The 27,236-nt window shown below is 40.9% G+C and overlaps 1 protein-coding gene across 1 annotated transcript; it reads left to right on the top strand.

The window, feature by feature from the left end:
• Positions 1-3,431: 3,431 nt before the first annotated feature.
• On the top strand, positions 3,432-24,338 carry apln (apelin). The gene is made up of 3 exons (XM_026329920.1): positions 3,432-3,924; positions 17,013-17,185; positions 20,229-24,338. The coding sequence occupies exons 1-2, from the start codon at positions 3,858-3,860 to the stop codon at positions 17,177-17,179; spliced, it is 234 nt and encodes a 77-aa protein (XP_026185705.1). The 5' UTR covers positions 3,432-3,857; the 3' UTR covers positions 17,180-17,185; positions 20,229-24,338.
• The last annotated feature ends 2,898 nt before the right edge of the window (positions 24,339-27,236 follow it).

The raw sequence follows: 27,236 nt of genomic DNA, 5'->3' as shown, positions 1-27,236 counted from the left end.
TTATTACCGGGTTCAGAGCCTATCCAGCATTAGCAAAGATAAACGCCAGCTGGTGTCCAAATTTAGGGATAAACAGACCACATGTCTGTCAGAATTTTTTCCCAAAAATCAGAAACCTAATAATTCAACACTTTATCTGCACAAAAATATGTTTCGCTGAAACAGTTTAAGAAAATTAACAGTTCACTAATGTTTTTTATTGAAAACTAGGAAGTCTATTCCTGCAACTATGACACTACAAGAAGTGTGTGTTTGAATACGGGGGTGGGGTGGGGGGTTTGCTCTCAGGCAATAAAACAGAATGAGAATCACAGACTGGGAGAAAAATACTGCCCTATCTTCCAGTGGGCATTGGCAAGGCCAGTAAATTTTTCAGCAGAATTTGAGTGCCGCTTATAATGTCGTGATTAAAGGCGGCAAAGTTAATCCACCAAACCTCTGATTCGTGACATTTCATGATATGAAACATATGCTGCCCGAGGGGAGGATCACGTTTGTTTAAAACTTCAGACGAGCAAAACACTTCTCAGATGCTCTTATTTCTTCAAGAAAATTTGTTCTTTGAAATGTCCTAATGAAACTGTCATACACTTCTCTCATTGCTGATCTCACCAGAGTAGCTAATTAGCAACCATGACCTTTCGTATTCACCGACATTCTCTATTCACTCAAGTTGTTGACGATGACTCTTATCTTGATGGAGGTCTGATTTGTTTTCCATTTTAATATAGGTGCACCACATCTGATGGATGCTCTGGAAATGGAAGCGGACGCGGAAATGTGGAGTTCATGTTTGCACAACAATAACAACATACACGGGCTGCCACTGCTCATTCAATCATCAAAACAAAAATACAAACAAACATCCGCACACTTCATTAGCATTTCAGAGATCAGGAGCTTTATATAGGAGCTGATGATAAACAGGAAACACATTAATTGTGAATACTGTAAATAATGCAGCAAATATGTTTTGAGGACTAATTTAGCCACAGCTGAAAGGCCACCTGTTGACAGTTCCGTCTGTACACTAGGACTGATAATTCAAAAAAAAAAAAAAAAAAATTAGGAAGAGGAAATACAAAGATACTTCTTCTATCATTACACTTATCTTAGGAATGTCTGCTTGTTATTAAAAACTTCAGGGATCAGGAAAAGTCGTCATCAATGACCAAAGCCAGACAAATACAGCATTCCTTTATCAAACACTTCCTGTAAACAGACAAGTGTTTCCTGCAATGAGGCACATGTGCCTGTATTGCTGCCGTCTGACTGTTGCTATTCGTGTTGTGTTGCCAGGTCTCAGTCCACATCCCTAGATATAAAAGGCAACCCTCCACTGGCTACGCTCATGTCAAAGCACACAGTCCACTGATACACTCTGAGGAAACACCATCTGTTACTTTTTCATTACAGGCTTTGCTTCAAGACAATTAAAGCTAATGGAGTGCAAATGTTTGAGCCCATACTGCCAACTTTACAATGTCTCACACATTCTTATGCATATCCAAAGGACATTTTAATGACTAGTAAATCCACAGTCATAAATTATTGTGGGTAGCACCTGGATTGAGCACAGTCAGGATATTTGCCTCAGTTTCAGTTTTGATAGCTAGCTCATGCACATTAACTGTTAATGAAACAACTCTGCAGGCAGTTACCCCACATTGCTTTGAAATTATTCCTACATGTTGGATTAAATTGAATTTTGAATTACTCCTAACTACTAAGTGGGTTGGTAATGGCACTATAATCCTCACTATCTGTCATTATGTACAATTGGAAAGAATTGCCCATGCTTTCTGTCAGTGATCAGTGAGCACCTCTGAGAAAATGCTGTGAACAAATTCTTTTAAAGGCACTTGGGCGAATTATCTTTCAGCTAAAAAAAGGACAAGCTTGGATAAGCGTCTTTAGCCCCCCAGGGCTTGGCCACCCCTGAGGTGAGAGGATTGCGGCACATGAGGTGAAGGCTTCAAGTGCTGCATGTAAAAATGGAAGGTACTCCTGTTGCTGGAACTTAAGTGGGTGGCACAGACATGTTACCTTCTGGGAATTAGGGGCCTCAGGGAGACAATGACTGGGCTGTGAGAAGCAAGATCTGTAGGTCACACAGCTCCAGTTCTCATCTCTACACCACTATCAAAGTGGCTGTTTAGTAACAACACATAAAAAAGGGGTTGTGTTGAAGACTATGCTCAGGGGCTTTGTGTGTGGAGGTTGTGACCAAAGGCATGCCATCCATCATGTGTCACTTCAGCCCTTCAGGGACTTATGGGTCCAAAACTGAACTAATGCCATGTAAACATTAACAACTTTACTAAAACACCTACAGTAAGTTTAAGATTAATAAATTAATTTTGTGTATTTTCTTTATTCACCAAAATGTGTTTGACCATTGTAGTGGTAAGTTTTCTTTACATTTATTAGTTCTGCTGAGGGCTTTTGGGCCAGATCTGTTGAAATGCTGTAATGGCATTCATCATTGTTTCTTTTGCACAAAATTTATAATCCTTCCCAATCAATTTCTTCTCAACATGGGATGTAGAAACTTGTCGCCTTGATGTTGCTCTATGGCTAAAAGCGATAAGAAAACTTGTTGTACTTCTAGGGCCTGCTTACAGTTCTCACAATTCACAGCAAGAAATACAACCTTTCCTGTTTATTGTCTGATAAACAAATGAAAAAAAATAAGTTAACTTATTTTATAGCCATGTAGGGTGGTGGTTTCTTGCTGCTTTTGTTCATGCAAAGAATATAATCTGTACAACAAAAAAAAAACAAATGACTTCAGGGGCAGTGAAACAAATAGTGCGAGCGATGGGATCGGGCAGAGTCTGATAAGTTTTTTCCTGCGGTTACTCCCAGTGTCACGGACACTAACTTCAAACGGTGCAGATGATTTAAACCATACCTTCAGCGAGAAGGGGCTGCCAGTGCCACTGTAGGTAAAGAATAGTGGGGAAGAAAGGTCTCTACAGCTGGTGTAGATACAAAAGCAGGAAAGCATGAACCTCATCTCACACCTTCCCTTCTTTCATCTGCTTCCCCCTATAAGCTGGTATTTTGATTCGTGGATTCCTGGCAAGCAGCCCTGTTTGCAATTCAAAGAGTTTTCAACAAGAGCATCTGTTTAGGTATTATCATAAACCTGCTTGCCCCACAACCCCCCCCCCCCCCCCCCCCCCCAACCCTTCACCCCCCTACTCCACCTCTCCACCCTCCCTTTACTAGCTCTCTCCCTCTCTTTTCTCTGCCGTGTACACTTGCATGTTTGTGGAAAAGGGGTGGAGAGGGTGGGTGATGATGGGGAAGGGGGGCTTTTCCGTGACCCAGAGAGTCAATGATACATAAGCCACATGACCAACTAGTCTCCTTATCCAAGGCAAACAGGACTCATTCTTACACACATGCCAACAGACGGACCTGCGAGCTGACTTCCAGCACATTCAAAGCTCAACTGAACTTGGCTTATGCTGCTGTTTCTCTGACACAAGAAAAGAAGAGACACACACGCACACACCGTGGGAGCGCTCAGATAAAGACGTGCCTCCAGTCTTGGAGTGGCGCTGTCACACACTGATATACAAATACGCATTTAGACATTTACACAGACACAGTCAGGGAGCCACCGCACGCTACATACACACATTCCCACAAACTGACACACTCACTTCTCTCACACACATACAAGGGAGCAAACAGTCTCTCTCCCTTTCTTGCTCGCTCAGCTGCTCTCCCTCTCTCTCTCACTCCCTCTCTCTCCCTCCTCTCCACACACACACACACACACACACACACACACCACTACAGTATATCAGCGAGTGACTAGCGGAGAGCCAGAGGGGAGTGCAGAAATGAATGTGAAGATCCTGACGCTGGTGATTGTGCTCTTGGTGTCTCTGCTGTGTTCTGCCAGTGCTGGTGAGTACAGGAGCGGCCAGCCTTGTCGCCAGTCGTCTCCCTTTGCTTTCTATTTCTTTCTCTGTTTGCCTTGGGTTTGTGCAGGCAGCTGTAGTTGATCAGTTACCCAGCATGGTTAAGCCTTGTGTGGGCTCCAAAAGGCAGGAATATCAGCACCTGGCTGTATACAGTACTGCACTGCAGTGGCTATACGGTCTGCTATTGTACTGCCATGGCTTTTATGGTAAACTTGAATGTGGTTTGTATCTTAAATCAGTAATTTTTCTCCCTGCCTCACCATGATGTCAGTTTGTAAAGACTTAGGGATGAAATATATAGAGGTTTTTAATGAGGGACATTCATGCCTGGAGCTATTCCTGAGTGACAGATAGACTGGATGTATAGGTGATTGTTGTGGCTGTCATGAAATGTAAGATATGCATGGCACATGTTGTATAAGGGGGAGTGATTGTGATGAATTTATGGCACAAGTGCTGTTTGATTATTGCATGATTATGATGCAGCAGGGCACACATCACCTATATATGCATGTGTGCCGCCTGTGGTGATGATAATGAGCACTGTGATTGTTGTACGCATCAGCGAGGGGAACACAGATCCCAGATGTATGGGTTGTCTCTGGAGGAGCTTAGTTCTGATGCCTTGTGACCATAAATTTCCTTAAAGTGCTGCCTCCGTCTCTGAAGCCATTGTTTGACTAGATATTAATTCCAATGTTGACCTAAAATGACTATTATTTGAAACAAAAACATTGACCTAGGACAATCATACTGGGGCAGGGCATATTCTCTCTAATGGGAGTGAATGGGTTCTTAGAAATCTGGCTGTGGGGTTCGTTTGTAGACGAATGGGCAGTCTGCAGATGTGATGCAGGTAACATTTTAGTGTGAAAAAAAAACAGGCCTGTGTAAATGTCTAGACTATTCTTGGGATTATCACCTCCCTACCAACTACAGTGGCTTGGAAGATGCACACACAAATTGTGTTTATATTAAATGCCATACCTGTGTAAGATGCTGAGTAAACTATATGTTATATGATACAAAGAATAGAATATGTAGTAAAGACTATGATTATCTTGGAAGGTATAGGGCTAGGGATATATATTGTAAAATGCTGTTACTAGGTGCTGTATACATTGTGGTTGTAACATGCTGTTTAAACTTGGAAGATGCTGTCCACTCTGTGTATCGATCCTTGGCCACGGCTCTCACAGCTCCCATGCTTCCTAGCACATTCGTTACAGCGACATGCTATTTTTGTCTAAGGCTGTCAGCACATGAGTAAATGGGAAGCAATTATCTAGCATCATGGTCAGTGTCGTTTTTCACGCCCTGCGTGTGGCTAAGCATACTCCACGCCTGAGAGCCCACCGTGCTTCACCAATGACAGGGAAAACCAGGCTGCTGTGCCTTGGGCTTTCATGGGAGCTTATCCTGCTCTACGTTGTCCAAGTCATGCTGCTTATATGCCTCTCTGTTCCCTGGCTGCTACTGTAGTATCAGAGCTCCATTGACAGAGAGGAAGAGAGAGAAAGGGAGTGAAAGAGAGGAAGGGATGCAAGTGTGTTGCGGTCTTGATGGGTGTGGGGAGGGATGCTAGCTGGAGTGTGTCTGCGTAGCTCAAGCCTCTGCTACAGTATGCGCTGTCGCGGGAAGGTGTCGGAAGAGGCTCTGCATGTAGGCAGTGGGTGTGAAGCCTTTCATCTTGAGACAAACGCTTTTCCAGTTCAGTGGGCTTTCTCTCGTTCAGGCATCTGTGTGTGTACATGTGTGTCTGAGAAGCGAAGAGATACACAGAGTGAAACAGAGCGTGTGTGTGTGTGTGTGTGTGTGTGTGTGCACTTGCATGAAGCAATGAATATAGAACTGAATCTGACTGATGTAGGGTGGGGAACTGTGCATGAGAGTGTCTTGAATGTATTTATGGTTGTATATGCATATAAGCAAGAAGTCCTTGTGCAACAGGCAATTCACTTCAACAACATAATGCTACCTACAATATTCATTCAGTACACTAAAAGAGCTACTGTAGCCTTCTCTATGTAATATTAGCATCCTTTAGCAGCACACTTCAATTACCCATCCTTGAAAAGCACTCTGGCTCAGGAGTGGGCTCCAGCTTCAGACATGTGGTATCCATAATTCATTCCAAGGCCCATCACTCTTCCTCCCTAACTCTTAAGACTGGCATATAAACATCCTTATTCTCAAAACATTCTTGTGTCTGTCGCAGCCTCTTAGTAGATATCAAAGCTTCATTTTTCTCCACCATGAAAACACCCTGCCAATTTCCACCTAGGGACACGCAGAATAAAAACAATAGCAGCTGGCTAAGACAGACACTTGCCCACGCACACATATACACAGAAGGTGTCAGTGTGAGGCCTGGGCTGAACAGGTGAGGCAGCTGTGAGTGTGAGCAGGGCATGAGGCCCAGATCAGAGCCATTATCTGGCAGAGAAATCATCTGCTTGGGAAGGGGGGGATTTTATGAGAGCTGTCAGCAGTGCTATTATTTCATATTAAACTTTGATGTATTGTTGTTGGGGCTGTCTGCTCTGTGGCACCAGCAGGCATGATCCTGCACTGTAGCTGGCCTCACTCAGATGCTCGACCAAGTATTACAGTTCAAAGTACAACAAAAGAGAGTAGGGCTTCAGTGCAGCTCATTAAGGTACCCAGAGGCATGAAACACTGCCTAGCTAGGACTGATTATTTTGTTAAATAACATCTATAGTGCTAAACCAAACCAGGAAGCTTTAAATCCTAATCCCAGGTTGTCTAATGTAAGAAGGTGTTTGTGCCTGTGGATGTGATTACGGTGGCCATGGAGAGAACAAAAAGCAGCTAAACTTTTCCAGATGTCCAGGGATAACATAATAACAGTGGGCAACCAGTTGTGTCAAACAGGGAGCAGTGGAAAGGTTATTACCACATTATGGAGAATCACAGAGCCTATTTTATTATTTTTGTTGTGTCTTTTTTCTTTTCTTTTTTTTAATATTTTGAGGCACGTGAGCTGAGTTTATGTGTATGCAGACACGCAAAATAGTGTGTAAGTAGCAGTTAATTGAACTGATTTAAAGAAGCTATGTGCTTTTTCTGTCTAGTTTCACTGATTATTCAACTGATACAAATACAAAACTACACTGGAAAAATACATTTAATCAGTCAGTTGAACATGAGGTTGTCCAATCCTTTCCATTCTGCTTAATTATGTACAATATGTATATGATTTTTGCATTCATGTGATAAAGTTTGAAGTTATATTAACTAACCAAAAGTAAATCTTGTGCATTTATTTGATCTTTTGAGAATTTTTTGATCGAAATATTTCATTATCATGCATACAATGAACATACAACAACAGAAGAGCTAATCCATATCACTCACCCCTATAGGGCTCATAATACAAAACAGTGATTCTGTAAGGTTCAGTGAGGCGATTTCTCTGTTTTAAACCACTTCACATCTGTAAAATATCACCCAACATGAGCTTGTTGAATGGCACTTACAATTGCTCTGGAGTGGATGGGAGTTGAGGAAGAGATTTAGAGAAAAATCATAACTCATTTGGTAGGGATATAAGGCTAACCTTTGGGCTAAGACTCCCTGGAGAGCTGTGCTGTAGAAGATTTTGGCATATGTGACTGCTGGGCTGCTGTAATGTAATTCAGAACCTTTTGAATGAATAAATCTACTCACTTAGATCTCCCCTTGAGAGAAAATGCAGCGATGGGGAAAAAAACCAAAGGGGGGAGTAAAAGACAGGTCAAGGGACAGAAAAATAAAAGGACAGACAGGAAGAGAGGCTATCTGGGAGCTGACAGGTTGTGTAAGCTTTCTATGAAGAAGGAAGCCACAGCTACATCCAAAAATTCACCACTGGTGATCTGTTTATTCTTTACAGATTTCGGATGTGGAATAGTGACACTTCTTCACTATAAAGAAGAATGTGTTCATCTAACTATGCTAAGTTACTCTATTCTGATTTTTAATGTATACATCTGTTGCAGTCCAGAACCCCCTTAGAGTTTTGAGGGCATAACCTGAGGGTTTGGACATGGGGTGGTGGAGGTCTTGTGTTAACCAGACCTCATGTGATCACCAGACCCTATCCTCAGGCCTGGAGCGCTCCTCACAACTTAATTAGAGCCAGATATTTTCAGAAACCGCTCTGTTTTCCACCAATATTAAAGTGATTTATGACTTGCTTTTTGAACATTGGTACTTTTATAGCAGTTGTCCCTGGTAGATCAGATTCCTGATCAAGATCTGAATGGACATTTTTATTAACAGGCTGCCAGACCACAGAATAAATATAAAGGCCTGTAGGAATGCAGGTGCTTTAATTACTTTCATGCTCAATTTGTAGGAACCCAGAATGGAAAAATATGACTTCAGTATATTGCTTTTTATTTTGGAGAATCAAATAAATATGGTTTATAGTATTGTCCCCATTAACATCAAACCTCTATAGGCGCTATCATGGATCAGTGAGATTTCATATATGGCTGAAAGGGATGCACAGCTGGCTGTTATTAGCCTGTTTTGAGTCAGACAAGAGATTCCATTGCTGTAAAGATGGCAGAGTGGATTGGGGCTGAGGATGGCGTAGAGGGATTTAGCAGATCACGGGTTCATTTAGTGACACCCTCACTGGGATCTGCCAGAACACAAAGCCTAAGGCAACAGGATATGCATGTCTTTTGTTAGAGTATATGTACTGTATATGTATCTGACTATATGTTGTAGTACAGAAATAATTCTTTCATGATTGAACACGTATGTTATATGTTATAGTATGTAATATGTTTATGAAATTATGCATTATGCATCTCAATTATTCTGTCTATGAGCACCAATGTTATCTTTGGGAGATCTTACACATAGAGATGTATACATATATGGTAGTCAACCAAATGATCTGCCACTGACTATTAGCGTGAACCTCCCCACAGAGTGTTTTCTGAATCAGGACAGGGCCCCTGTCTCATTAACTAAGACCACCCTGCACTCAGGGCTCCTCAAGATGGACAGATGGTGCAAAAACAGAAGATCAAAACAATATATGGAATTCATAAACAGTTTATCTTAAAAGCTGATGAACACCTCATAGGGCCAATAAACACTGACTTTAGCTCACTTGCAGCACTGTGCAGCTGAGCCTCGCTTTTCTTTTTTTTTTAAACGTGTGAGGAAATTGCTTTCTAAGTTTCATTGCACTGACTTTATGCAAAGTTGCAGACCACTCAATAGTAACACTGTGTTTTAGGGGACACTTTCTATTAGTATATAGAAATGTTATTTGTTAAAGCAATAAAAAATAGGCAACACGGTCAGTCTACACTTAAGCAGTCTGTGTCATTGGACTGGATCAGGAAAGTGTGCAGATGGAATCTCAGGAAGCTTACGGGAACGTTAATGGTGGAGCTGCAAGCGTGGCTACACACCTGCGAGATTCAGTGGGATGAAAGTTGCATTGTGACTAAAAGTAATGACTAATAGTTGTGGAAAACTTTTTATCAATTAAAATTAGACTAAAAGTATAAAGGATGAAAATGACTAAAAATGTGTCAAAGACTAATAAGTGTTTTCATCTGAAGACTAACTCTAAAATAGCTGCCAAAATTAACACTGCTTGAGAGATAACATATTCTGATGTAATGCTGGTGCTACTTTCTTTTAATAGTACTGTAGTATACTATGGGGAGAGGTGATGCTTCCCTCAGGCATTAAAAGCTGCAGTGAACCCTGTGCAGTGACGTCTCTCCCCCTCTTTTTATTTCTCTCTTTCTCCCACATCTGAAATGGGAGAATGTACAGCTTCACAGCATGGGGGAGATGATGACACAGGAGAGGCACAGGCTGTGTTTAACATCTGATTAGCGTGCCCATGGAAACGGATGGTTGGAGGATCCCTTTGCCCTTGACATGTAGTCTCTGGAGACTAGGGCAGTGGTTGGTAGCCTCACCTACCTACTGTACCTGCCTTGCGCAAAGATTTACCCACTGATATGTACGGAAAAAAGCAGCAGCATCATCTCTCCTGCACCTGCTCTGAGCTGTTTTGAAACTACTAGAGCAAATCTCTTAGAGTTATTGTATGGTTGCTCCTCTGACTGCTCATGTTCAGTAGGCTCAAACCTGCAGTAACCTTGTAGCCACAAATTCACCCCTTCAGCTAGAGTGGGATTGTGAATAAACCAATAGGCAGTCAAGTGGTGGGGGGAGTCAGTGGCTTCATTAACTGGCTCAGTGCTTCTTCTGGCCCTTTGAACTCACAGCGCTCTGATCATAGCAGAGTACGCGGCCTCACACCTCATCATTTCATACACTCTCTAATTCAGGAGCATATATAGCCACACACTTCACAGGCAACTGGCTGACTCAAAGGGAGAAAGCCAGAAACTAGCGGGCTGCACAGTTTGTTTTTAATTTGTTCTGAACCTTCAGTGAGAGTGGGGGGTTGCTTTCAGAGCAGGGTGGGCAAGGGGTTAAGTTTAAAAGCTGCAGTAATGGGAGCAACTTTTCATGCACTTTGGTTTCCTCAGTGGAGTTTGTGTAGACAAAGCCAGCCTTCAGCTCAGCCACAAGCCTAGCATTATCACACTACAACAATGCTGCATATCAAACAGTCCCCGACAGAAATAAAAGAAAGTGCTCATGACCAAAACAAACACCCCCTGAGAGGAACACTCAGAGGAGAAGTGTGGTGGCCGACAGAGGAGATCAAAAACATTACAGAAACAGACGGAGCTGAGCTTGGATTCAGACTCTTTTCAGCATAATTTGTAAATTGTGAACCTCGTCAGTTTTACCTGACAATGTCATTCCTTTTTGCTCCAAACTGAGCGCCTTTCATGGTGGCTGCCATGGTAACGTGCCCTGAAAGTCGGCAAGCAATTGGTACCAGTTTCTGCCAAGGCCCAGACTTACTGGTAGGCATGCGATAAGCAGCACTTCCGACACTAAATGTTGGATTGTGAAAGCTGAACGACAAAGGACAGCCTCCTTAGTTAGGCACCATTCCATATGTGCAGGATGAATGTGTGAGGAGGCCATCAGGCAGCTAGCAAATCCCCAGTATGATGCTGTAGCAGTGCAGGGGCTTATTCTAGGTTAAAAGAATGTTTGCCTTGTATCTGGCACAATTAACACAATTCATCCTTGGCTAAATAATCCTGATCCCCTAATGTGCTTATACAGTGGGAAGCATCTGTGCCCATGACATGTCTCTGTCTGGCTGTGTGGGTTAGTATGCCTGTGATAATGGCATGCTACAGAGGGATTCATTAGCTAAAGCTACTCCTTTCCTTTTAGTGAATGAAGGAGGGAGGCACACGATGGAGACAGCAAGCCTGCTCCTCCAACGTCATGGTAATAACCATGGCTACACACACCAGGGTATTTATTCTTCCTCTCTCCCACTAACACAAATATTGTTCTATTACCCATCAAGATTATACACACGTAATAAGCCACAACTACTGTACTTCTCATATACAGTAGACACAAATAATTCTGTTGTTTTTATATTATTGTCCATGTCTAGCAAATGCTGTAATGGTAATACTTGGTTTATTTTTGTGAGAGAAACCCAATACACCATTACATTAGATTATACTGTTAAGGAAGAGTTTTAGCTGGGTCTTTGTTTAGTCTACTTAGAGGGACAATCTCAGCCCAGACAGAAATTCACAAGTCAAGTCTACAACCAAGTTAGCAGCTCTGTGGGGCTGAATTTAGGCACATCAGAGCTGTGACATAAATACTGAGGTCAGCATGCTAACATGATCAAAATGAGAATGTTAAATAGTTATTTTTTATGTTTACAATTTAAGACTGCTGCCATAAAAACTATTTCAAATTAGTACAAAGAAAAACGGCAGCTGGTTTTATTAGTTTTGCCAAGAGTGGCTGTGCAAATTATTGATGAGGCCCTTATGATGGCACAAGCGGAAAGTTTAGGAGTCATCAACGTCACTACATTCAGTCCTGTGTACAAAGGTGTGTGAACCAAATTTCAAGCAATTCATCAAGGAATTCTTGAGACATTTCATTCAGAACACCAAAAAAGAACCTCAAAGAGCTCTAATTGAAAAGTCAGAGAACACCAAAGTCATTAAAATGCCTCATATGGGAACCCTGAAAGTACAAACTATGTTCCAATGTATTGAGCAGGTACAGAAATATTTGCCTGGATAAATAACACACTGAAAAGACCTATTTTCCTGCACTACAGAAAGGCCCAGGGGATGACTAAAGTCAGCATCCTTCATCCTGTGGGTATCATGAATGCCTCTGCAAAATTACCTGGCCATCCAGCTAATTGATGTCAAGATATTTCAATTCAAACAATTCAAACAAATCAACCTTCATTATCAGTCACTGCTAATCATCAAGCCGTTTGTCTAGACATTATGATACAACTGTAGAAACTGCAGAGAACAGGATTTATGGCACCCAGGTGTCAGATAAATGATGTAGGAACAGTAAAAAAAAACAGAGGAGAGATGAAATGTTTTTGAGAAGCTTAACCAACTGTGAAAAAGGATCAATGAGATTGCACACAATTGATTCATAATCAGTGTAACTGAGTGATGAGCGTGACAAGTAAACAAACAATAAGATTCAAGACAACAAATTAATTTGCAATGACACTGAGAAAATTAAACACAGCAAGGATTAAATTTTGGTGGCCATGCTTGACTATGCATGTTTACATTTGACGCAACAGTTTATTGACCATGAACAGCCCTGGGTATATTTGTCACATAGTTAATTTCATAGCTGCTTTATTGTACTTAGTCTCCCAGGCTGGTAGAGTTTAATCTCTTATGTCATAATGGCAGAAAAACCATTTCACTGTGGACACATTTACAACTACAGACATTTGTTATGTGGTCATTTTGGCAGTTGATACACACAAATCAACTTTGCAACCGTTAATAAGCAGCTTTGGACTATTTGCCATGTTCTTTGTTCCTGCATTGACACAGTGCTGTGATATACAGTCTGCTCTTGCCGGCAATGAGAGCAGCTGCTGAACTTGGCATTAAAACAGAGGACAACCGTTTCTCTTCTCTGACTGGATAGACAAGCACTGGAAGATGAATATCTCTCCAGGTTCCATTGATGGACTGTTGCAGGATCAACAGGGATAAGCTGTCAGTTTTCCACTTTCTGCTCAGCCATTATAAGACAGAGAACTGGCCATTTGAAAAAGACAACATAACAGATATCTCCTTCAGAGGTGGTGGTGAAACTAGGGCAGGGAATATGGGAGCAGCCAACCTGATATTCATCATTAGTCTGGACAGTGGTCTGTTTATGACACTATCAACTATTCTCTTCACCTGATCGGCTCTATCTCCTCTCTCCTGCATCTCTCCTTTTTAAGGAGGTGGCAGTGATGCAAAAAGCAGTTCCAGCAATAACCAGGCATTCCTGAAATTCCCCCTTTATTAAACTTTAATTAGGGAATTACCAAGTGTGGAAAGAAGTGATGCGATTTAGTGGGAAAAGGGCAAAACCAGGGTTCCAAGGTCATCAGAGGAAGAGATAAGACACTTATTGACATGTGTTATCCTGCCATTTGACTGTTTTACCAGCAGAACATAAACATAGAAATCTCTCATGGGAAAAGATCAAATGGGATATTACAGAGACTGGATCCAATTTCAGAGCAATAGGATATCTGAGATATCTTTGTTTATGGAGATGAAAAATGCATTATCCAGTGTTAAACCTGCATTGGAAACAATCAAAAAGTCTTATCCAGATGCAACAGATGCCTTTACATTCAGTCTGTATGTACTTCACTGCAGACATGGAGAGATACAAAGCTAGCTTTTGCTGTATATCATACTGTCACAGTGAGATGCTTTCCCTACAGGCTGCAGGAGTTAATCTATACTGCCAATGTTATCACTGGGACCCAGCTTATTTTTAGCAGTTTTCATTACACTTTTCTGTCCTGTGCCCAGATTGGATGGGTCGAGATTTGTCAGGAGAATCACGAGATGTTCTCCCTTCAAACCCAAGTGCCGAGCAGTTGCTGACAGTTTGCCATGGCAGGAGACATCTAAATTGTCTCATTAAGGACTTGGCGTATGACAGCCTGAGCCACCCAGAGAACAGCAGATAAGTTGTGAGAGCTGTGGTACAATTACTTTACCATCTTGCACTGCAGTGTGTGTGTGTGTGTGTGTGTGTGTGTGTGTGTGTGCGTGTGTGTGTGAGAGAGTGTGTTTACAGCACCTGTTCAACTGGCCCATTACACAGTAGTTGTACACAGTAGTAGAACTGTAGGTACAGCAGGTATCGCTGAGACATTTAGTATGTCCAAGATTAGTTCATGTTCATGCAGCAATCTGTCGTGTGTGTGGCAGTAACAAAGCAGGCAGTATTTTAAATTCCCCATTAAGCACTTTTTTCACCCAATTACTTCTGGCACCTTTTCATGCGTACAACTGAGTGCAAGACCATAACAGCTCTGAGGAGATTCTGACCAAAAGTGTGCACTCCGATTTTAACAATTACTGTATCATCTCTGTATGTGATACCAAGCTTTTCACTCCACCTTCAACAGTTTAAGGAAACTTCTACCTTTAGACGAAACCCTGTCCACAGTAGTTCATTTTAAGCATACTTTAAATAGTGAGAACTACAGCCTCATGTTTCATGTGTGTTGTGCATCTGATTGCTTAGGGTGTTTTAAGAGACATGGGTGTTTATTCAACATCCTAGTTTTGGACATAATGAGCTGAATGCCTTGAATGCCACAGAATGTGTGAATGTCCTTGATGCACTGGTGTATCTGGAACAATAACAAAAAGATAATGTGCAGATTAGAGTTTCTAGGGGCAAAGATGGACTTTAGATGTGAAAATATGCAAGAGACATTCCCTGCTAGAAATGAATTAGCCCACTGTTCACTACCAAATACAGTGTGTAATGTGCTTGCAGAAGGAGATTAGCGTGGAAATGGAACTTGAGATGTCTGGCGTTTCAGGGATATACATTGAAAACATTCAACAAGCTGTCTGGCTCAGTCATGCAGTTCACCATTGTTAAAAGCTGAAAGCTAGAAACCTTTCTTTGTTTCCTCTTGCTCTGTGGAAGTTGTTCTTTTAAAAATATCTTCAATATGACACAGCTGAAGGTCAGTAATTAAGAAATGCTGCAAAGAGACTTTGCCTTCCTTTTAATGGTGTTTTGAATTCTTCTCTTGAAGAAAACTGCCCTCTATTGAGGCAAACTGATCTTGGCTATTAGAGAAGCTTGAGTGTTTTGAAAGCAGTACAGGTATTTTAGAGACAGTTTTTAATGTTTCAATCAGGCTACATCCTTTGGGTCATATCAGTGTCTTGTTCACATCACAGCCTGTAATATCACCAAATATCACCACTCTGCCACAACTAAAGACACCAGCTGATGAAAATAATCTTAAAGAAGCAGAGAAACTCAGCATCACCATGGCTTTTGTAAGCTGCTGAACTGCTGTCCTCAGTATATTTGCTGCTTTTCCAAAGTGCTGCAGTCGACTGGCTGACTTATCTTAAGCTGTGTCCTCACACAAGTCCTTGTAAATCCGAGAAAGGTTGTTCTCTTGGGAATTCTAAAAGTGGTGTCAGTGTCTCAGAGAGGAGACAGGAATGTCATGACCCCATGTGAGAGATGTCAATCAGCTCTTTGATGGAAAACACCCAGTGGGGATTTTCAGTTTCTCTTGGGAAAAGGCAGAAGTTTGGCTCTAAAAAGTCTTGCAGAAGAGATCATAGAAGATGATTTTAATTTAGAAAAGTGAGAAAGGTGTGCTTTTAAAGGTCATTCCACCAATTTTACCAATGAGGTTAAATTACTTTACTTTTTTAAATCACCCAGAAATTTGTATATTATATATATATATATATATATATATATATATATATATATATATATATATATATATATATATATATATATCAGTGGCTCTAGAGAGAAATTTCTAGTGCTTGAGAATCCTTTACAGACTACATTACAAATCGAAGATGCTGAGTTTAATTTAAAAAATGGTTATTTAGGGAAGCAGGAAGGTGCCAAAGATGATCTAAGGTATAGTGCATATATCTCAGACTCAGCTGCTTCAGTTTAGATTTTCAGATTTGTCTCCTGTGAGTTCCCTCATCCTTATGGTAGTGTAATGCTAAATCACATCTACATGGCTCCATCTCATTAATTTTAATGACATTAATGAAGGTTTATATGCATTTAATTGTTTGTTAAAATTAAAAATGCATCACTGTTTAAACAATACCTATAGTATGTGGTCATTTAGATGTGTAACCACTTTGAAATGGCCAAATAAAAAGTTCTTTGCTTTTACTCAAATCTTATTAGACTTGGATGGAGTGTGAAGGATCATCGTTGTGAAATATCTCATTACAAGATCTGCTGCAAAACATTTAAAACATAATCTCCAAGACATGAGTTTGCAATAGGTTAAAAGGTCATAGAGACACTTGAGGTGGAGGAAACCAATTGGAAGAGAGGCTTAAAGGGATCAGACCACACTTATTGAGAGATGACTGAGAACATCTGGGATCACTCTCAAACACACACATTCACACACACACACACACCTAAGACATTGACACACGTTCGCTGAGCGACAATAGTAATAAACTTATCTCTACTATTGGATCAAACAATGCAACAGGACACACCTCCAGAAGGTCTGGTGCTGTCTGGTGTTTGTAATCTTAAGAGAGAGTGAGAAAGACAGAAAACATAAGGGTTTGGGTTTGTTGAGAAGGATACAACTTTATGCTGTGGTTCAGTTCCACCACAAAGACTTAATAAACTACAATGATGTGTGGCCTTAAGAGGCTCCCCCACACATATATACACACATACATCTATACATGTCTCTTGTTTCCACATCCATTAGCAGTGTGATATGTGAATCTTGCTACACATTTTCCTTAGGCACTGATGGACACATAATCAAAATGTGATATTCTCGGTAAAAAAGAAATAACATTAGCTGGAGCTGGATTTTAAGGATCTAATTGGTCCATCCTATGTGTGTGTGTCTTTCAGGTCCCATGGCCTCCACAGAGCATGGCAAAGAGCTGGAAGAGGCGGCTACGATGAGAAAAATGGTCCAGCAAAACCCTGCAAGGGGTGGTCAGACCCACAGACCAGCCGGTTTTAAGAGGAGACGCCCACGGCCCCGTCTTTCCCACAAGGGGCCCATGCCATTCTAGAGCAAGGTAAATTTCTAGCAATGACAGCTGCAAAGATGTTAGGTTTTGTTAAGCATAGAATGCCATCAAACTTGTAAACACAACCCTCGGTGTGATGAAGAAAAAGTTTTGATCACCTCTGACTGTCATGAAAAAATCTATTTTTGCTGTGTTTGCCTTTGGCCAACTTTCTGCCAAGTCAAAGCTCCTCATTTCTCAAGAGATTATGAGCAAAAGCACTTCCCGATATATTAAAGCACAACTGCTGACTAGTGAGGAAACAATTTTGTAGAGGAATTTCTAAGAGGAATATGATGTTGAGTCCTAAAATACTTGGCAGAATCAGTTTGGATGTTTTCGATGACGAATGGGAAACTCAAACTCTAACAGGAACGTTGGAAACTCTGTTAATAATCCTCACAGCCAAACTCAACTCCAATACAAGGATGTTATTATTGGCACTGACAAAAAGTTAATATCTTAGCAGATTATTGGACTTTAACCTACTGGCTCCCATGGTTTTGTAGTACAACACAGAGAGTGTGTAAGACTACGTCATTTTTTTTTTTGTTTCTCATATGTGAGAGTTATTCTTAGAAACTTAACCTCTGAATCAATTCAGCTACCAAAAATCTTTCTTTCCATCTGATAAGACCAGTTAAAACTCTTTTTTTCCAAAGATAATACTTTGTAGAGTTGAGTTTCCTAGTTGTAATGCTGTTCCTTACAAGGAATGTTTAACTTTGCTTTCAAATTAAACAAGGCTTTGTGTGAAAATGCTTTCATCCAAAATCATAGATAATATTTTACTGATTACCTTTTTGCAGTTTGTTTTTCTGTTCTCCACCAAAAAAACTATCTGTATTTCTCTAAAACAGATCAAGCTTCATTGAAACACTAAAACATACAGCTAATCAAACAAGATCAGATTTACAGTCTAAATAGATTCAACCTCTCTTTGCATTTCCTAATGTTAGCCCATTGCTGTGAATGGGGCAGCAGCAGTACAATTAAGTCCCTCCATTAAGAAGCACAGGCCCCATTCATGGCGCTCTCCCAGACACCGTGAGAGACAGGGAAACTTGACAAAACACAATATCCTGGGAGGAGGTGCTGACCATACAACAGTAACCTCCAGAGATCTGCCATAAATCAAAGCCAGAGCCAGATACTTTCAGGGCATGGTTAATCAGTAAAAGCCTTAAGAGTTTGGAAGCTCTATTCTCTAAAGCACTCAGAGAAGTTTTACAATCTATGGCAAATTATGGATCATTACTGTTTTTGTTTTATTTTTAGAGAAGGTTAGACTTCTTTTGAACTCACTTTTGCGTTTAATATAAGACTTCAAAGTTCACATGACAAAGGTGAAAGCAATAAGCAAGGTCCAAGCCAGGGCAGTGTACACTTTAAGGACCACAATAGGTCCTCCAGCTTTTCTTCAGTCTGCCAATAAAATGTGAGAATCCTCTCTGCGATTTGAGCGGTCAGAGCTTGTGCTCAGTGCCAGAGTGCCGGCCACACAATACGGCAAGGTGTGAAGCTCTGTAAGAGTGAACGGCTCAGTGAGTCACAATGCCATCTCCATTAACAACACATAAACCACAACATGCTTAAGATTTCCTGTTTTGGTTGGCTTCCCAGTCCAGCTCCTCTCATTCTTACAAAGTTCATGGTTCAGATCCTATCCACATGCCGTGCTTATCCAGGCCAACCTGACCAGAGTGGGAATCAGGCTATCCATTAGTAGCATTGTAGTGATAATACCAACCATCACCAAGCAAATGATCCAAAGATTTAAAAGTCTGACTAGAGGAATTAAGTCATAAGCACTGATATCTACAATGAATCCACCAAATAAGCCCCCTTTAAAAAATCAGCTTGAGAGGCTCTGTTCTTCCTCATGCTTTCTATTTCAGTTTGAGCTGATGATGAGAAAACACCTCTGGAAACAGCAGGAGATGCATTTTGTTTGATCAGAGCCAGACGTCAATGGACAGAATCCAGCTGTGGACTGCTGTGATTCAAAGGCAGACAGACAGTATGTGAATATGTCATTACTGGCCTAAACATAATCAATGTGCTCCTAAAACAAAGATTAAGGAAATGATTGAGATGATGTGAGTGTCTATCCTCCAGTCCTACCTTCCCATTTCAGTGTCAAAAGCAGCTCATGTTTTATTCTCTATGACACCTGAGAAAAAGTTTGACTTTTCACCAGTACACATTCCAGATGTGAGCAGCTCTGAGAAGAAAGATGGTGACCAGGGTCATCCTCTTTGCGTATCTGAGTAGACCCAGATCTGAATGTGCTATTGCAGCTCTTGGATCTAAGCCATGCCTGTGACAGTCTAAAATATGACAGGATATTACAGATTTAAAGCCATGGGCAATTTATGAAAACCTCTTGAGAACGTGAGTTCAATGAATGAGTCTCTTAAACAATGTAAAAACGGTTCTCAGAGTCCTCCCATACACTCATTCTGTGATGTAGTATGACTTCAAGGGGCTGCTGAGATCATACCACTGACCCAAACAAAGGACAACAACAAAAACAACAATACCACCCAATCGAGATTAGATATGCTGTATATCAGTATTACATGGCCACAGAAATATGCCATTCTGAAGCAACAGCAGACTGTTATCACTGAATGAACGTTGTTGTCATGCAACAAAGCTTACAACATCGGAAATCTTGGGAAATGATCACAGGACGGCACAGGATAAAAGACAAGGGAAGATAAAAGATTTCCTCATTGAGTCAGTAGCCTGAGCTCAGTGTAATGTAGCACTTGTATTCTATGGTGAGATACACAATTGTTTTTCTTACTCCCTGCCACACTTTTCTATCACAGACCAATCTATGCAATCTAGTTGGAACATGTCTCGGTAACCTTTTCTGCCAGTTGTTGAAGTGCAAGAATAACATAGTGTGTAACACAGTGAAAGCTCTGGTGCCAAGTCCCTGAAGGGCATGCTTATTGGAGAGGAAAGTGAAATGTCTGCATGATTTTTAGGAAACAAAAAAGAAACATACAGTGATGACACTTTTTATTTTCCTCTTTCACAGGCACTGCTTTGAGCGCCCTCCCCCAGGTTCTGATTTCTATGCTCTTCCTTTGCCTTGGGGGGCCTTGCAACGAAGGGCCTACGCTTGCCCAGCCTGAAGAGTGATGTCCATAGCACCTGCTGGTTCTTCAAGCAACTCTGTCCACAAAAATCAGGACAAGCCGCTCACCCTCAGCTCTACGAGGAATTGGGGGGCTGAGAAGGGGGGTGGGGGGTATTGAGCCCGAGCTATCAGACTCTATTTCTCTGTCTCTCTCTTTCTGTTTCTCTCACTCCATCACTACTTATCTATCTCTGTCTTCTCCCAGATGTTTTTTTTTTAACTTTCCTATCATTTGCTAAATAGAGCCCAGCCATAGCAATCTCCCTGAGCATATCACACACTTTGCATGACATGTGGTGGAGAGGGAGCCCGATCAAAACAATCTGAGTCTTATAGCATCTGTCACTTTTCCCATCTCTCAGATTTAAGGTTAGTGCAGCCGCTGATTTCTTCGCTGTGTACCTACTTAGCTAGTGGGAGAGGGTGTCGATCATGCAGAAGGGCAGTGTTAGTTTTAATAGTTGACAATAGCAATTATTAAATTCACGTTTGATATTCTGGATGTCTGCTGCAAAAAGAAATTTAAGGTTTTGTATTTAAAATGAAAAAGCAAGAGTGTCACATTATAACATTGCTTAATTATCATTATTAATGGTGCTTTGTAACTCCTAATGACAGTATGTCCACACGCAAAGTAAAGTTGGACTGAAAAGAGAGTACATATTGTCTAAACAATCTATTTAAGTGACAGAATAATTCCTTCCTTTAGGGGATTCTTTAATCCAAAGCTATTTTGGTGTTTCTGAACTCATTAACACCTTGGGGGTGGGAGGGTTTACTGATGTACTCAAGGTTACTGCAACATGTCCCACCTTGGATGAGTCCTTTGAACCTAAATCCCAATCCCAGTCCCAATCCCAGTCCCATACCCAATCCCCAGCCTTTTCACCACACTGCTGCCTGTGCAGCTGCTCTACACGACTGTTAACTGGCAGGGGCAGTCTGCTCCAACAGGCCGCCTTGCCTTTTAATGAAGTGCCAAATAATAACCTTCTCCACAATGCTGCGAAGGAACAAAGGAATGAAAAGTTAGGGAGAAACACATTACCTCTTCTTTAAAGTCTTGATACACTGACAGATTATGCATTTTAAATTTCTGCAAACAAATCCCATGTCAGACAATTAGTGGGGAGGACAAGTTAAATTAGGTCATAAAAAATAAAATAAACTGTCTCAAATTAAATATTAGCACAGTTCATATGCCACTATGATTGGCCTAAAACTAGTGCGCTGGCTGATTACATATTCAGCATTAGGCTGGTTTGACCCTATGACCGATATCTTTCACTGACAAAATGCTATGCCTTTCCATCATACTGGAATATATTACTGTTTATGTTTATTTCTGTGATTAAGTAGTTTTATTTCTTTTTTCTCAGGGTGCTGTGATAGAGGCTTGTACTAGAGCAGTCTATTTTGTGCATTTATTTAACAAAACACAAACATACAATACATTTAAAGCTTATATGAACATATTTTCGTATACTGTATCTTTATTCTCCTTGTGTATTTACCAATTCAGTCCTTTATAGTCAAGATCCTTTCCCTACATTTGTTAGGTACAGTTGCCTTTTTCTAGCTTGCCCTTCCATAGCACAGGTGGTCGTGGCTTTGATCATTATGCTCATTAAATCCTGGAGTTAATCTTTCTCAGATGGATCTCCCCAAGGCGGGCTGGGGCCACTTAGTCTGAGCTCATTGTTAAATTGGCTTAGACTGAAACCACACCCTTCCCCCTTTCCGATCTCCAAACCCCTGCTGATTCAGTGTGTAACCATGTAACAGGTTAGGACTGTAACCTGTACAGCAACCACTTTGTAATTGTCCGTTGTGTATTAGATGTACAAAACAAAATCTAATCTTTTTTACATTCAGATATTAGCTGTGGATCTAATTTCAATCATCTGCAATTCAATCAGCAAACACACACCTACATTAGTGACAACTTAACAACTGACAGGTTAACTTTGATTTCCAACTCCTTTTCCCTCTCGCCATGTCTCATGCAAATATTCTCATAAAATGCAGTCTTCTCCGTCCTAGCATGAGAAGCTTTTATTAAGAGAGCATCTAAAATCACAGTGGTAATCCACCCAGCCAAGCTCACCTTGATTAAAAATGTATTAAATCCTAGGGCACTGTGAAGAGTAATAATTTCAGTTCCACCATTATTTTTTCATATCACCACAGACAGAGATGTAGATTTCATTAATGATCCTCGGGAGCAAGACAGCTTTGCTCAAGATGTCACATGTATTATTGGGGAAGATAGTAGGAAGAAATGAGCTGGGGATGGAAGTTCAAAGCCGCAGGAGTTGGGATGCTGGAAGTCGACTGGGTCAAGGGGTTCAAATCAATATTTCCCCATGTCAGAAGTTACTCTTATGGAGCCGAGCAACGTCTGTATCCGCACTGTTCTTCATGAATGTATCCTCACCATCTGCACCAGCCATGCTGCCCTTTCAGAGACCAGAGCAAACCAATGTTCATGTAAAGTACCCTTTTTAATCTTGGTCTGTTTATCAGTTGCACCCAAAAATCAAAAGCCAAAAATCCCAGTGATCCAAAGTCTCCGGTGTCAAAAAGTCCCAACGAAAAGACATGGCTTTGCTCCAAGACTTCTCTGTATGGGTTTGCAAGGCTGCACTTTTGCAATTCCATTATGCTGCTGGAAAAATACACCCTGAAAACAAGAGTCTCTCAGTATGGAATGGTTTTCCAGTGTATTGTGACAATTTTTTGTCTGATTCTTGTCTAGCTGGTTGTCCAAAGCTTACTTTTTCAATACAGTGTGAAAAGCTGTATTTTTTGTGGATGTAACAAAATAGAAAAGTAGTCTGCAGCACAATATGTCGTGGACACGTGAAAGCTTTCAGGCATTCTTTTCTTGTAGATCATAGCCCACAGCCCTCCCCTGCACATCAGGTTAATGGGCCTTGTGGTGTGGAAGGACAAGCACGTCCAGACTCAAACTGAAATGGTAAACCAATACATTATGCTCGGGGAGCAAAACCATTTTCCTTAATGGTCTTTTCCAGCAAGGCTTACACAAGAGAAACAATTCCTATCCTCTCAATGTTTCCTCTCCTGTTCCTCTTCTCTGTGACCATCACAAGGCCTGAGTAATGTTCCTATGCACTTGTTAGCATGTTTTCCTGGTAGAAAAATGTTTGTTCTGAGAACTTGCCCCTTTGTCTTTAGTTCTTTTTGTCCAAATGCATTTGGCTAGGAGTGTGTAAAGCGTGGGGATGAACAGAGAGATAGATATTTATTACTGGTGGAGATGAGAATAAGTTAGCAGCAGGTTCTAAAATGTTAGTCTAGCCATTGATCTCTGTTTCACAGTAGCTATAGACACAACCCCACACAAAAAGATCACAGAAAAACACAAGGTTTTATGTTGTTTTTTTTTTATCCTGTTGTCATTCTATTCCTTTAAAATTATACTTAACCAAACTTTTCTCTCATCGTGGAAATGGAAATAGAGTTGGCACAGAACACATTCCATGATTTTTTACCTTGTGTATCATGTTGGCCTTCAGAGTGGGTGCCTGCAGGATCAAGTGGCTGATATTCAATCCAATGCATTCACAAATTTCCACAGGCTGGGCAATCCAAAGGATAACTAGATTTTATCTCCCAAGGGAAATGACTATGATCTGTCATTATCTTGGAGCTTCAAAATGAGACTTCCTACACCCAGAATAGCTCAGGCCCCTCCTGCCTTGATTGTGACACATTCTCCATCTATGTAACCACTGTGTCTGAGATCAGCTACATTCAGAACAATATGAGGAGAGATGCAGTCTGTAGGCTTACATGCCATCGCAACAGTGTTACTAGGTTTCAAGCAGATACCATTTGAAAGACAATGTATTACTCCTGAAACTTATATTCTGTTTATGGTGTGTGCTCATATTACTCACCAGGCCAAATGTACAGTCCCTGTCTCTGTTTTGATGTTGAACTGGGCAAAAATAAATGACATAAATAAATAAATAAAACAAGTGTATCAGAAATGGTTGAAATACTGTGTACATATTTGAACTTTTGGTTCCTAATTTATAAAAGATAAGCTTTAGCTCTTGGAGTACTTATTTTATTTTTTCCTTTCATGCGTAGCTTTGTGTTTTTATTTTCTATTTCTGTAAAGTGTGTAAATATATCTTTATGATAATAAGTAATATTAAAAATCTTATTTTAAGAAAACCATGTGTCATGTCATGTTTTTTTTTACCAAATGAAAACATTTTTAGTAATGCAAATTAAACAAGACTAAGATTTAACAGTGACGCCGGCAGCTCTGTCAGGTTGCCGAGTGCTGTACCAGATAAATGCTTCTGTTAACATGCTCACAACGAATTTAGCAGAGATCTTAGTTTTGCTAATTAGCACTACATACAAATACAGCAACCTGTTAATGGTGCAAAATAGAACGAGCACACCAAAAACTACAATTCACCCTGAGAAGGATATGAATGTCTGCAAAGGTTTTCATGTCAGTCCTTCCATTTTTAAAGACATCTCGCTCCAAACCACAAATATCAGCTTCAAGGTGGTGCACAATGAAAGGTCACATGAACATGAACAGAGATTAGTAGAATTCATCCTCTGCACAAAATGTTGTGCTAATCAGTCTGGAGATATTTTCCTATACAGAGCAACTGTCAAAGGGACATAACCATAACTACAGCCACAAAATATCAATCTACTTTAAAATGTAATTCAGCCGGCCATCCTGCAGACGGGGCAGCATAGTAGATGAGTGGTTAGCACTGTTGCCTCACAGCAAGAAGGTCGTGGGTTTGCAACCAGCCTTTCTGTGTGGAGTTTGCATGTTCTCCCTGTGCTTGCGTGGGTTTACTCCGGGTACTCCGGTTTTCCTCCCACAGTCCAAAAACATGTCAGGTTGATTGGTGAATCTAAAATTGCCCATAGGAGTGAGTGTGAGTGCATGAGGTTGTCTGTCTTTGTGTGTCTATATGTGGCCCTGTGATGGACTGGTGACCTGTCCACCCGAGAGAGAGCTGGGATAGGCTCAAGCAGATCCCCGTGACCCTGGCTTTCAGGAAAAGCGGGTATAGAAGATGGATGGATGGATGGATCCTGCAGACGCTAAAATATGTCCAGGTTAAACACAAATGAGTGAAATGTACACTTGACAATCACAGAGACATTTGTCATCCTCTCTGAACAGTGCAGAGTGACACAAACTAGTAACATTAACAATGGAACTCACAAGTGTTCAATCCAAATAGGACGCTTTAATCTGCCTTCTCATTACTCAGCTGATGTGTTGAGAAGATCAGAAGATGATCTTGATGATTACCGTACTCAAATCCTTTATATTCTACTTCAACTACAGTATATTTTACCTCAGTGTTACTGAACCTATCAAGAAACAAAAATGTTTACCTGACTGCCATGGTCATAAATGTTTACTTTTTTACTTTTTCACATAAATGTTTACCTTCAGCTCAGTATTATAATGAAGTTCATTCACTGTGATATGCACATGCCTTTGGAAATGTAAATCTACTCTTCATCCATTAAGCAAAACTTCACCAGTGACAGGTAGCCCTTCGAGAGCTGATAATGCATAGTAAGTGTGCTACACATTAATGCACTGCAGCAGCTGAGTATGCAAACCGACTATGGATATGTCTAGCTGCACTACGATTCAGCATGCAAACCTGTCAGATCTATGTACAGTGGAGGCTCCTCCAGTCTGTACAGCTGGGCAATCAGAAAAAAATCAGTAGAGGTAAATGTGGTGTGTTCACACCAGGTTATATGGAAACCTTTTTAAAGTTTACTTTATAACAATTTTTGTACATAGAGAGAGCTTAGTGAACCAGAATCAAATTCCTGGTTTGTGTACACAAACTTAGCCAATAAAGCTGATTCTGTCCAAGAAACCCTAATCTTTTGATTAAATATGAAATGTGAATTAAATGTAAAGATTCCTGTATTTATGTTATAGAAGTTACAAAAAATAAATACATCTGACAGCATCATTATTACCTCCTTCTCTTTACACTCTTTGTCTAAAAATGAATGTGTTGAAATGTACTGGGCCTTGCATTGGATCTGTCTTCCTCCAAAATTCCCACTGGGACCACTCAGGGAAGTGTCTGTTTAACACGCAGAACTGACATGTCATGATAGACAAGAGGTGCACCCCTGCGCCACAGCAGCCCCCAAAAGACACCCAAGGTTATATCATCAAGCCTGGGTCAGATGTATAATTGGGCTGAGGGTCACTGGGAGGATATGGAGCGTGACAATGAGGCTATAGTGTTACAGTTTGTAGCTGGGTACTGAGGCCCGCCAGTGGGGCATTGCTGTGAGGCCAGACGTCCCTTTAAAAGAGTTCAAGGTCCATCTGCGAGAGTGGCTCCAGCCCTGTTCACTGTCACTGCCTGCCAGCCAACAAACACTGCTGGGAGAGTTGGCTGGATGAAGGATGTTGGATATATTGGGTTTGCTGTGAGAAAAAAAAAAACCTTCAGGATGATGAGTGAGGTACTGTGGATAATGAGTGTCAGACACAGTTGCTAATTTTCATGTGGTTCTTTAAAATTATTGACAACATTCATTCAGCACATCAGACGCACGTGTTGCTCTATGCCTGCTGAACCTCCATATATGTATGTATGTATGTCACACCATGGAAACACTCTGTTGGAGTAACATCTGGACAATCTTGGCACAAAATCCCAGAATCAGCATCTGTCACATCATAAAAACCTTTACTGTAGTTGGCTCTCTCACAACACCACCAACAAAGCCCACAGAACTGCTGACAAACCCACAGTGATGGATGTTTCCCAGCTCACGGCTGTCACTCAATCACCTGGACCCCATGGACTAAAATTGTACAGATATGCCAACTACAAATTAAGC

Source organism: Mastacembelus armatus, chromosome 10 (genome assembly GCF_900324485.2).
Source record: "Mastacembelus armatus chromosome 10, fMasArm1.2, whole genome shotgun sequence".
In the NCBI taxonomy this organism is placed as follows: Eukaryota; Metazoa; Chordata; class Actinopteri; order Synbranchiformes; family Mastacembelidae; genus Mastacembelus; species Mastacembelus armatus.
This window is presented reverse-complemented; position numbering and strand designations above follow the sequence as displayed.